Source organism: Falco rusticolus, chromosome 5 (assembly GCF_015220075.1).
Source record: "Falco rusticolus isolate bFalRus1 chromosome 5, bFalRus1.pri, whole genome shotgun sequence".
NCBI lineage: Eukaryota > Metazoa > Chordata > Aves > Falconiformes > Falconidae > Falco > Falco rusticolus.
The window spans coordinates 56,375,359-56,388,439 of record NC_051191.1 but is presented as its reverse complement, the minus strand read 5'-3'; the positions used below and the strand labels follow the sequence as shown (position 1 = coordinate 56,388,439).

At 38.2% G+C, this 13,081-nt stretch overlaps 1 protein-coding gene across 15 annotated transcripts in view; it reads left to right on the top strand.

Moving 5' to 3' along the window:
- The window catches only part of TNRC6B (trinucleotide repeat containing adaptor 6B), a 141,490-nt gene that overhangs the window by 88,571 nt on the left and 39,838 nt on the right, over positions 1-13,081 (top strand). For 14 of the 15 annotated variants that reach the window (XM_037389284.1, XM_037389273.1, XM_037389272.1 and 11 more), the window contains 3 exons: positions 5,064-5,151; positions 8,836-8,857; positions 10,570-10,914. In XM_037389284.1, coding sequence (XP_037245181.1) covers positions 5,064-5,151; positions 8,836-8,857; positions 10,570-10,914 — 455 coding nt within the window. Of the gene's footprint in view, positions 1-5,063; positions 5,152-6,042; positions 6,103-8,835; positions 8,858-10,569; positions 10,915-13,081 lie in introns of those variants that run through there. The other variant, XM_037389281.1, reaches the window with a different exon arrangement.

Sequence of the window (13,081 nt, the reverse complement as noted above, 5' to 3'; positions counted from 1 at the left end):
ACCAATTTTAACACATTCCTTTGAAAGAAGATTCCTTGCTGCTTATGTGTGCTACTTCTGGTGTTCATCTGGTAATACTCTAAGCTAATTCCATTTACAAAATAGGGGGAATTATCTAGATGAGTTTGAGAATTGAATTTGGATGCTATACAGTCAGCTGAGTTCCAGAGAAGACTCAAGAAGGGGAAGGTCAGAGACAGAGCTTGATAAAGAAAAATAAAGTGGAAGAAAATGAAATCTACTTCTCCAGTGGCAGCAGCAAGCTGTTTGTGAAATAGCACTGTTGAAGATGGCTTATTTTTGTCTTAAAAGATTTTTGTCCCTGTATAGATTGAGAGGAGCTTTTGCCTTGCAAGTGTACTTGGCCTTTAGCTTGTTATAAAGGTGTTTTGCAACACATCTGAGATACCAGTGTGCAATGCCAAATTCTGCCGGTATCCAGGCTGTGTAATTTATCAAAATACTGAGGAACCTTAAAGAAATGCTGAGAAGCTAGATATTTGTAGCTAAGAGTTCACTGGAAATTATTTTTGCTCCAAATCTTGACCAAAGTTCAATACCTTACTGTAGATTATATTTCTGGTTTCATCCCTCAAGTTTTTGAGTCTTTTCATCTATTTCTAAACTATTAGAAATATATTTGTGGTCAGATATTTTGGATCACTAGAGGCCTGTCTGTAAGAAAGAGTTAATAGCTCAAGTGTTGTCTCTTAAGTGAGAGACTGGTCTATGGATTCAAATCATTATTTCGCATAGCCTTTAGGGAAAATGTAAAGGTTGTTAATGTGACTGTGTAGCTATATAGATAAAAGCTTGTTCTGTTAAAGTGCTGCTGATATTACAAGTGTAGTTTCAGAATCCCTCATTCTGGAAGAATATACAGAAGTTGGCTCACAATTTGGAAGCAGATTTGTAAATCATCCTGTGTTCATTACAGTGCAGAGAACAGGATGCCCTTACAGAAGTTTACTGCTGTTCCTGCGTGGTGTTACAGTGTAGCTAGACTAAGCTAATTGTACTGAAAGAAAGTAAAACATGGGGTCAAGAGGAGGGAAGGTGACTGACAGTACTGGTATCTAACCTGCATCTTTACATATGAGGAACTTGCAGATGCTGTTGCATTATTGTCCTGTAGCCCTGTGGAAGGAGCTGGGAGTTTGTAGGAATTTTCATTTCTTACATTTTACTTTTTTAATTTTAGTTTGAGTGTGACTTCATAGGGTTGTGGGTTTTTTTGTGTAGACTAATAAACACTGTGTGGTGCTTTATCTCTGCCTATCAAAGTGTGTCGCCAGAAGATAGCATGCAATGTACAGTATGTCATCTTGTCTCACAGTTCAGTTTGATAGCAATAACTTTGAAGACAACTCCTGTCCTCTACCTGTGCCTCAAGCACATACATTGCAAGAAAAAGTCTTCTTAAAATAGTGTTCTGGAAAAATTAATATTATATTAGAATTTTTCAGGAAATTAACATTTTCCAAAACTGGTAAATTGTTTTGGGGGAGGGCACAACACTTCTTGAATAACTTCCCCCCACCCCTGGAAAAGGCTATCTGTTTTAATAACATAGGCTTCACAAGTATTTTATGTTACTTTTCTAGTTAACTAGCTGAAGAACCTTCTTTTTCTCTGAAATTATTGCTTTTGTCTTAGCCAGAAGAGGTTTTTATAAAAACTTAGGTAAGGTATTGAGTGCACTGCATCATAGCTACTGCGTTTGTTTGGGTTTGGTTTTTTATAAGTAATGCACAACTTATAACTTACCTTAATTTGTAAGCTGTTAATGTGCCTTACTTTAAATACTTGGAATTAAAGTCTGTAATACACTTTTTAAATACTTTCCAATAATCTTGATTCTAAGATTTTGTGGGAAATAAAGTGCAATTAGGTTGTATTTTTAAAATCAATACATGGTTTCTTGAAGCAAGCTAGAGTAAAAAGCTGGCTGCTGATGGGTGTTTAGCAAACTTCCTCTTCAGGGTTGTGGTGTGTCTATGTTCCCATTACTGCGTACCGGTAACAAAAACCGGAACCACACCCCATTGTATTACTCTAAATTCACTCATTTGGAGTTGATGGATTTTTCTCCCCATGTTGAACTTGTCAGTATAAGGAGCTGGTTGCTGGAATGTACATGATGGACCCCCCGGTTTTCTTGACCAGGCCAGGAAGGATTATCTTTTAGCTAGCGAGAGAAGGTTAATAAGCAGCACTGTCTTCTGAATGAGTTGAGATATTTAAAAGCTTTGTTTATGTTAAATTTATCAGAACACTTAACACACAAGTTAAGTGTGTGTTCAGCTAGCTTCTTGCATAGAACTGAAAAAGAGAAACCATTGATGATAAACCTTCAAATATTAGTGAAATGCATCAAAGAGTGGAAGTGGGAAGATGGCAGCTGTGATATCCACAAGGGCAATAAGCTGTTTCTACTCCTTACTCGGTGAACTTCCAACACAGTGGTACTATGTTAGCATGTCTATAGCATCAATTCTTGCTCTGTCACTTGAAGAGTGTTAACTTCATACTTCCTACATGTTTGTGAGGTTTCAGTTGCACTTTGTCACAGACTTTGTGGTCTTGTGCATGTGGTGCAGCCCAAGCGTTCAGATAGATGCCTTCCACCTCAGTAAAACTTAGGTGTGTACTTCCATGAATTGAAGCCTAAATTACCAAGTATTGATTATTGCTATAGTGCAGTTTTTGATGTGCCCAGTAGAATATTAAAGGCACATCTCTACTAAAAGACCAGAAGGAGGGGAGGTAGTCATCTAAAACAAAGGGCTTCTCAGCAGCCTTAGTACCACAGATTTGCCCGTATATGTCTGAAAACAAGGCAGCAGCAGTAGCAATCTCCCTGCCCTGAACTTACCACAAAGACAGATGGTCACAGCTAGGTGTCTTACAGGCTATGGATCTTCTATCCTTGGCTGCTTTTATTATTAGTGCTACATGTCATCGTAAGACTTCAGCTTTGTGAATATGACCTTTCTCTCATGTTTTTTCCATTCCCTGCTCCTACTGCTCACAAAACTAAGGAAGGTGCTTTTAAGAAGGCTGCCTGTGTGCCAGGCAGTTACTGGAAGTCATTTTTGTATTTTGATCCTACCCTTTTTCAGCAACTCTTTTAAGATGGCGCTTAAACTTTGCTGCAATAAAGTTTTTTTGAAAATAGTATACTTGTAACTGGTATTACAGCCCAAAAAGCACACATAGTTTGACAGTAGCAAAAGTAGTAAACCTAATTTGAGGTTATAGTAACTTCGAAAGATGAGGGTGTTACTGGAGAGGTTTTTCATATTGCCTACAATCTGTGGCTCAAAGGAAATGGAAAATTTTGTCTCAGTGCCATGACAGTCAGTGCAAAGTATACTAACCTCCCCAGTGCTTCACATCTTGTACTGTCAGCAAAACTGAAAAACCTGCAGGGCTTTTTTGTGGCAGAGTTTAGGGTTGGGAAGTGTGCTTTGACGTTTTGTAGAGAACAGAAGAGAACAAGAACTGACCTGGCTTTAAGCAATACCAGACAGAGTGCATAAAACACTGTTCCATATCATGTGGAATGCTTGCCTTAAACTTTTTTAAATGCAGACTGAATTTGCTGTTACGTATGAATTGTATTTGGTAATAACCTCAGGATGTTGTTACTAAGGACTCATCTTGCCTTTATCCATTTTCTCTGTCCATGAAGGAGAGCCTAACTTTAGGAAACCAGGAAGACATTTAATTACTGTCCATAGAACATTTTCTCCTTAGAGTTCTTTGAAGTCCTCAATCAGGAAGCTATTAACCCATAACATCTCAAAATATTTTTGTAGGAATTGATTAGTTAAGTGTCTTTGTACGCCGGCTTGGCAGTATCTAGAGAAAATGCAAACAAAAGTGTTACCTAGACTATATAAATGCAATGGAAGGGAAGGTCTGAGAGATAAAACAGCAAAGCCAACTCAACTCTGAGCTTTCTAAACCGTGGTCAAGAAAGAACTTTGGCTTGTGCATAAATACAATAAATAGTTTGGTACTATTATAAACTCCAGTTTTGTTTATAAAACTGCTCTGTTTTGTATAAAATCTTGTTCTGAAAGATCACAGGTTATACTTGCTAGTTGTTTGCACTTCTAAAGTACACATATATTTGGTCTCTGATCCTGCCCCTCATATGTCAGGTCATCTTTTTACGTTAATTGTCTTTGTCTTAACCTTGCCCTATAAAAATAAATTATTCCAAGTGAGCTGAAAACTTGGTCTTAAATTTACTTTTAAGGAGGTGGAGAGAACTGGTTAACAAAAATGTGATTCACCATAGAAACAGCTCAGCCAATAGCATATATGCAGTAGATTAACCATTCTCTGGTACTTTCATATTTGATATGAAACATAGCAACAAGATGATAGCTTGACAACAATAGCAGCTGCACATATCTTTCTTCCTTTTTTGAAAGAATTTTCTTGTGGAAAAAAATAGATTCCCTGGAAAGTAATTTATATTACAAGTTTCATCACAAAAATTCTGTGGGTGGGTACAATAGGCTAGAAATTAAATCCGTGATTTGTATAATAAATGATGGTTTTGATTTGATATGACACTTCTAGTCTCTTACAAGTGACATAGCTACAGGCAATAGAATAATCTCTTTCCCTTGTGAAGACAAATGTTGTATCAGACCAAACCATCTTATATTAAATTACAACTTCCCGTTTTTTTACCATATGAAAGATTCATGAGACTGTTCATTAAGTAATAGCACAACCCAATTAAAAGGGTACTTCAGCCAAAATGTCTTGAAGATTTATTTTCTAATATCGGGGATGTAGTTAATTTATATAGGGTACTGCCATAAGAGGCCTCATCGGAATAAAGGACTTTTCCTTATACAGCAAGTGATGTGATTGTGGGCACACTGATTATCTCAGTTACACTGAAACCCTCAAAAGCAAATGAAATATGGTGATAAGAATCTGGTATCTTGACTTCATTTCTTGGTGGGAAGAGTGATACAGTACATGTGGCTGTTATTACACAGCTATGTTCTCATACTGTTGTTTTCATGTTTTGGCAGAGAGAAGGAGCAAGAAAGGGAAGAACAGTTAATGGAAGACAAGAAAAGGAAGAAAGAGGATAAGAAAAAGAAGGAATCTGCTCAGAAGGTAGGTTTTGATACCGGAATTCTTTATCCAGCTGGAGCATAAATAGTATTGGGGGTGGCAAGATGCTAAATTGTTTGTATTTTAGCTTAAAAACTCTATTGTTTAGTGATGCTTCATTAAAGACTATTTTTTGCGTAATTCTCCTGGAACTTAAGCGTTTAACTTGGACATTTTTTCTGCTTAGTGTGTCATGTGAACTAAAATAATTTTTTTGATAGAAAGAATTAAACTTAAGTTACTGAATATGAGCTCTCTTGATCTGTGAAACTCTTGCTGTTTTGAGGTGTTTGAAGACAGAAATGCTGCCAGGCTTTTTCAGTTCTTGCAGGAAAATTGATTAAATATATTTTAAAATAAGAAGATACTTGTTTGGGGGTTTTTGGTAAGTCCTTAAGGAACTTTATGTGAGATATTTACTACTTAGGGTTCCTTGTATTTTTTTGTTAAGTAACACTTAGGTTTTGCATTTTCTGTAGCTAATAGCACTTTTGTTGAAGTGTATCAGTTTGAGTTTGAGCCATGGAGACTTGATAAGTCACTGAAAATAGGTTTTGCTCAGAAAATGGGTTTGAACACTTGGTGTATTGAAGCTCTCTGTTTTGCTGAAAATCTATTAGATATTCTAGGAGTTAACTTGACATATGAACTTGAGTCTCTTGCAGCGTTATCTGTATTTTTTAGTGGTAAAATTCTTTCTGTCTAGTTCTGGGCTTGCCAGTACAAGACAGATGTAACCATCCTGGATTGGGTCCAACAAAAGGTCCCTATAGATGATTAAGAGACTGGAGCATCTGACAAATGAGGAGAGGCAGAGAAAGCTAGGACTCTTCAGCCTGGAGAAGAGAAAGCTTGGGGGATCTTATCAATCTATGTGTATAAATACCTCGTGGGAGGGGGGTCAAGAATATGGAGGCAGGCTCTTTTCAGTGGCACCCAGTGACAAGGCACAAGGTATTGTGTACGAATTGAAATACAGGAAATTCCAGTTAATCATAAAAAGACTTTTTTTAATGCATGTTGTGTGACTGGGAAGCAACCACTGGAACAGGTGTCCTTGAGAAATCGTGGTGCCTTCATCTTTGGAGATGCTGAAAAACTAATTGGATGTGGCCCTGTGCAATCTGTTTTTGATGACTTTGCTTTGAGCTGGGGAGACTCCTGGGGGTGGGTGGGGAACAGGGTTGGGAACTGTGGACTAGATTTCCAGAGGCTGTCTCTTCCAACCTCAGTGATTATGTGAAATTGAGAGCAAAGGCGGTAATTCCTTTCAGTAGTCTCTGTTTTTCAGTTGCTTCAATAACAACAGATACTATGAAAGATCAGATGTTACTCTGTAAGTTTCTGCTGAGAACAGCCAGCACTGATTTCAGTTAAATTTTGGCTTATCCATGGTCTTTTTAAATCTTGCTTTTTCACCAATTTGAGTCTTAACAGTTTAATTGAGGAGCAGATAAACCAGTGTTATTTCTTTTGTCTTTATCCAGACATTTGGCTCATATATTCCCAATAATACCGTAACACTCAGTAGCTACAGAATAAGGTTTCTTCAGTGTCTTTTTCCCTCAGTATTGCTGTTGTTTAATGTTGGAGTACAAGTATATGGAGGAACCAGGAGGAGCAGACCCTGGTAAATAAGGCTAGTGGCTTGAGAATTATATGCTGATATTCAATGATACAAGAGAAACTTGAGTAGGTTGTACCAATTGTCTTGATAACAGTGCTGTGAGTGTTTACTGAGGAATTGGTACTTTGAATACAAAGGACATTTGCCAGCTTTCCTGTGCGGTCCCTCACCTACTCAGTTATTCAGTATAATGGAATGGTATAATATTTTGCCAAACTCTTGGGAAGGGTAAACACTAAATAAATTAATCTCCTAGAGACCAAACCTAACAGTAATATTTTGTGATACCTGTGAATAGCAAAGTAGGCAACCGAATGGGCAGAACATGAGAGAGAGAGAGAGAGAGTTGGGGGGGTGTGGGTGTGTGTGTGTGTGTTTTCTTGGTGACTGTGGTGGTGTTCACCAAATAAGCAGTAATGATTTGGGGGTACCTTTCTCAAATAGTGTTTATATAACATGAAACAATTGTTTCTGTCTGGATCTTCTGGAACTTAAAAAATAAATTTAAAAACATCACTTCAACAGAGGTTATGCAAGCAAATTCACAGACTAAATTCCTGTGGCTGGTGTCCCAGGGACTGTCTGGTAGCTTGTCAGAAGGCTCAGTTTGATTGCACCTCACCATTCATTATAGCTCCTCCTGCCCTGCTGATGCTTATAGGTTGTCCACAGAGAGATGACAGCTGTAAATCAGAGACACTGTCACATTTTCTCAGCTTTTGTATTCCAGATGACAAAAATCAGAAAAACAAATAATGAGTATTTCTCCCCGCCTCTTCCTTTTCCTTTAGTACTGGAGCATGAGAGTCACTCAAGTGCTTAACAGAATTCACTGTGTTAAGGAAGATGTATTTTTCTTAAGTGAAGTGAAAATTCATGTGTTGGTACAGATGCAGTTTTGGTTCAGGTGCATTTTTATTGTCTTGGAGACTTTTTAGTATGTAATTCTGTGAGGTTATGATGCTTAAGGATTTGTATTATAGTTAATGTTCTGCTTTGCATATTGCAGTGTTTATCTTTGCAAAGTAAATGATGCCATAGCAATTCAGTGCAGTTTGTCTTTTTGTTCTTTACCATACAAAGGAGTTCTGGCTTGGTTTAAACAATAAACTGCTTTTTACTTGTGCTTCCATTATTGTACACTGCCACAGTGTGCTTTCCAGAATTATGGACTAGTTCAGCAATTTCTTTAAAGAATAGGTGTCATAGACCCTGACACATGATGTTCTTTAGGGTTTTTCCATTATTGTGTAGTGAAACTCATGATCGACAGGTTCAAAACATACTACAATACACATGATTCCAGAGAGTATACCAGTGGTATGTTTTTCTCTACTGTAGCTTGAAATCTACTGTGCAGAAAGAATGTAGAAGTACAGCAAAGCCACATAGGGAGTATGCTGGCCAGCACAATGGCTCACTTCAGTAATCAACTTCTTATTGCATTCAAGAGATTCTGAAATCTGGTGCTTTATAGGTATTGCTGGTACTTTTTGTAATTGTGGCAATGAATCCAGTAAGGTTTAGAATTTCTTCTCTTGGAAGAGATGTCATAGGACAGGTGAAATGGGAAGATGGCAGAGAGACAAACCGCTGTTCTCACCTCTGGTTACTGCTGTGGGAATTCCATTGATAGCCCCAACAGTATGTGCTGAGGATACTCTCACAAAATGAAGTTTTTGTTATACTTTAACTGTAAACTTCACCTCCAAAATCTGAAAGAACTGTAGTGCTATAGCACATGTTCATTTGTGCTTTGGAAGTCCATGTTTCAAATGAGGATGGGGTGAATACTCAAAATCATGAGTGAAATAACTACTGCTTCTGCCAAGAAACTTTGCATCAGGCAGAGGTATTAGAGGAGCTGTAGTATTTTTGAAAACTTCATGTATATGACTAGGAATACTGTTTAGACTTGTAGTTCATCAGCTGATTATTTTCATGCAATGACAAATACTGTTCTTGTGCTAGTAAATTAAGGTTGTGATTTAGCTCGGCCTGTTCAGTGTGTGTTTTGAGGTTCTTAAAACTTTATTTACATTCTTGCTCTTAATTTGCAGGTCACAGATCAAAAAACCAAAGGTAAGAATCTTTCATCCTAGAGGGTATTTTTCGTTGACTTCAGCCAAGACTTGGAGCATGATCAGGACTGTTGGAAAAGGAAGGGGAATTCAAAATGGGAGTCAAAATGAAATACTTGAAGATGTGTATTCAGAAGAAATAAAAGTTGAGGTGATTAAAATGGAGAACCTAAAAACTACCCATGTTGTCAACATCAAAATACTTGAACAGGGAATGAGGATTGTGGCTGAAATAGGTTAGCTGAAATAATTTTGGTTTTGAGTTTTGCAGAGGTTTTAAACAAGTAACCAAAAGCTGAAACCGCCTATATAAACAAAATGGAAGACAGGGGAAGGTATTGCTTTTGGTGAGGTACCAAAATGAGTAAAAATGACTTGTTTTCAGAAACTTAAAGAGAAGTTCAGGCATGTGAAAGTCCAACAGATAAGGCAGTACTGATGAGCCAGCATTTTGAAAGTTAAGCTTATTTAGCTGATCTAAAAATATACTTAATTTTGATTTGTGCACCAGTTTTCTAAAAACTGTGCGGGGAAATTGCCATTATTGACAAAAGAGAACTAAGAGTAACTTGATTTTACAGCTAACAATACCTTCTTTTTTTGGGTTTTGGGCAATGAAGCCTATATAAGGAAATCAGAAAACCCTTACCAAAATAAAATGTGGTACCATTGTCTCACCAAAGAGAGACTCGCTTCTTTTTATCTCCCATTTGTAAGGGGAAAAGTTTTACTGGTTCTGCTCACTTTGCTGGGGAGGGATTTATGGACATTCCTTTCTTATATCAATCTTCAACAAATGCTGGAGTAGATGCATTAAATTCTCCTTGCCTTTGAAGTTTGATGTCGTAGCAATTACACCTTCTAGGTGCCTGGCTAGGAATTTCTTTTGCTTTGTTTTAAAAAAAAGTACAGGGAGAGTGTGAGTAAGGGGTCACAAGTCTAGAGTCTCTTAAGCAAATTCTGCGATGGTGTTAGTTCTTCAAGGATATTTTTGTGGTTTTCCTTTTTTTCAATGTATAATACCCCTCAGAAGCAGCTTGTCCTTGCTTGTAGGGGCACCTACAACAATGAACTACCTTGGTGGTGACCAGCTGGGAAACTTAAGGCAGGCCCAATACAAACGTTGTATGTAGGACTGCCTTCTGGGTGAGAGTCAACTAGTACTGCCCTATTTCAGAGCAATACAGAAAGCTCAGATCTGTTAACTCTGAGTCCAAGTGAATGTGGTGTTTTCCCCTGGTTTTGTTTGTTTTGGCAGTAGCCATGTAGCCTAGTAAACAGATGAAAACGTGGGATCTGATTTCAGATCTCCCATAAGGATGATGCATAACAATCCAAAAAACACTTGGAAGACCAGGGAACAAGAGTTGCATGAAAACCACTTATATTTGACTGCTCTTACTTTGAAACGACTCATTGCCTGGGGTGGTATTCTTTGCCAACTTTCAGTTTGCAAGAAGTTTGGGGCTTAGAGCAAAATACTTGCTGAGGGTAGAGTTTCATCCTGGTGTACGGAGTTGCACACAGAAGCGAGGGGTTTGCCACTACTGCTTATTCCTGCTTCTTTATTTCAATTGTTCTTCGGTAAGGTTGAAGTTGCACAGTATCACAGAGAATGAAATTATGAAAGGAAAGAGTCACAGTAAGTTGTTAACCTAGTTAACACAGGTTTAAGTGGAAGAATTTCTGATTTTCATTCTACCTGTTTTTCAGTGCCCGAAGTGACGAAACCAAGTTTAAGCCAACCAGTGGCTGCCAGCCCAATTGGCAACTCTCCATCGCCACCAGTCAATGGTGGCAACAATGCCAAAAGGGTGGCAGTGCCGAACGGACAACCGCCAAGCGCCGCCCGCTACATGCCTCGGGAGGTGCCGCCGCGATTCCGTTGCCAGCAGGACCACAAAGTGTTACTGAAACGTGGGCAGCCTCCTCCGCCATCCTGTATGCTCCTTGGGGGTGGAGCAGGGCCTCCTACCCCAACAGCACCAGGAGCAAACCCAAACAACGCACAACCAGTGACAGGAGCACTGCTGCAGAGCGACAGTGGGACTGCAACAGGCAAGTAGTAATATTAATAATAAATAAATGTGTGTGTGCATGGCAGAAGAGGGATTGCTAGAATTGTGCATAAGCGTATCATAACAAAACTCTTCAGATTGCTTTTTGAGAGCTTAAACTATTTTAGCATATAGACTTTTCTTTTGCTGTTAGTGGGTGCAATTTTTACTGCTAGATGGAACAAGAAAGAGGGTTAATTTTTTTAAAAAATATGTTTTGGGTGGTTTGAATCAGATTCTGTAATGCTTTTTAGTTTGCAACAAGGTGAACAGAGTGCATGGATAAACAGCATTTTATGGTTGTCATTGAGTAGTTCTTAATAGCTTTTTAGGTTTCTTGGATTATGTGAATTCCCTATCTTGTCATTTTTTGTATAATCTGGTAAAACAGACATGTAGGTATCAGGTCTGCAAATGGCAGGTGTTGGTCACTTCTCATATGTCTGAGTTTGCCTTTGAAAACCATGCCCAATTAATGGATGAGGTTTTTTTACCACAGTCTTGGAAAGCATAAACTCTTTAGGGTTCTCTGTGGTTCAGAAAAGAAACCAGAGGTGACTTGGAACTCAAGAAGCAAGTAAGCAAGATGGGATGGCTGTCTTTTAATAAAGAGGATTCTAGGAAAATGAATAATTCCATTTGTTTTCTGGTTTCAGTACTTGATTTCCTTTGTAGCAAATCCCAGTTCGACAGATTATTAATCTTGTTGTCTTTGGTGTTCCCGATTTAATAAGGAGGGGGGTGAATTTCAAACTACAGTAGCAAAGTTCTAGCTAATCAGTTTAAAAATGGATCTCTTGGAGAAGGCTGATTTTAATAAAACACCCAAAAGATGGGGGGGGGGAGGGAAATCCACCCCAAAGTCTTGCAGCTACATACAAAATCCTAGTATTATGTCAACATTGGTATGCCTTCATTGTGATTGTAGTAGACTGGCAGAGGAACCTTCAGGGTAGTGAAGCGTTCTAAAAGTTTTCAAATTTTCTCATTAATAGCACTTTTTTTTCTCTTGGATGTGTACTATATGAGGACTACTTTGAAGTACTTTAAAGGCTTTTAAGTTCTGTGTAATGAATTTGACACCCAGTATTTATTTGTTTTTCTGGGACTGAAATTCTATGAATTTTCATTTTCGCATTTAGTTTGATGGTGCATCGACAACTAAGATGTTTTATGGTTGTATTTTATTGATAGTGGCAACTTTTTGTGCTAATGGTTAGTTGCTTTATCTTGATGTGAGTCAGAAGTGTTGCCGAGAAAGATATGGGTCCTTCAAATCTCTCTCACCCCATCCAAATTTCTGCACCATGACACAGTTAACGGGGCTGGGGAGCTGACTTGGATTAAAATTAACCCAGGTGGTTTTTTAAAGATAATTTCAGTCTGGTGATTTACCAGCTCAGCTCAGTGAATATCAGTGGGAACATATGTGCTGGCAAGTGAGAGTAGATGTGCCAGAGGAGTGGGAATGAGCAGGTAGACAAAACAAAGGCCAGGGCTGTTGCTTAGGGTGCTTCATCAAAGTGCTTATGGAAGTAGGGTGTTGCTATCTGTCTTGCACATCATTAATCCTATCTGAGATCCTGGCTGTTGACAAACTGAATTTCAGATTGGGCCCAATGCTGTCAGGCACTTACACACTGATACTGTGATTAATTCATCACGCATGAAAACAAAAGCAGGTTCCCAGAGGGGAAAATAATGCAGCTTATCTACTACCTTGGATTGTTAGATTTGCCAGATAGCTGTAGGTGATGTTGCTGAGGCCTTAATACAAAAAGCCATTACATAATCCTTCTTTTTGTGGATCTTTTTCTACCAGAATTTAAATGTTTCTGTAAGATGGCAACACTACTTCTCTGGAAGATGACACCAAATTTTACTATTTTCTTGTGGCAGTGCAGGGGGCCGGGGTGGAGGGTGTTGTATGTAATTCTTCCAATACCAATGATATTCAGGATGTGTGACACCAATTTTGGAAAACAAAGCTTAAATTCTATTGGTGAAAGTCTTTCAAGTTATATATAATACCTTCTCACCGGCTCTCACAGCAAAACTGCATCTTCATTTCAGGGCTCCATTTTCAATACTTTAATCCTTAAAAGTAGTCATTTGCTAATAACTTTTATCATTTTAGTCAGATGAGAAACTTGTTTATTGTCAATGTG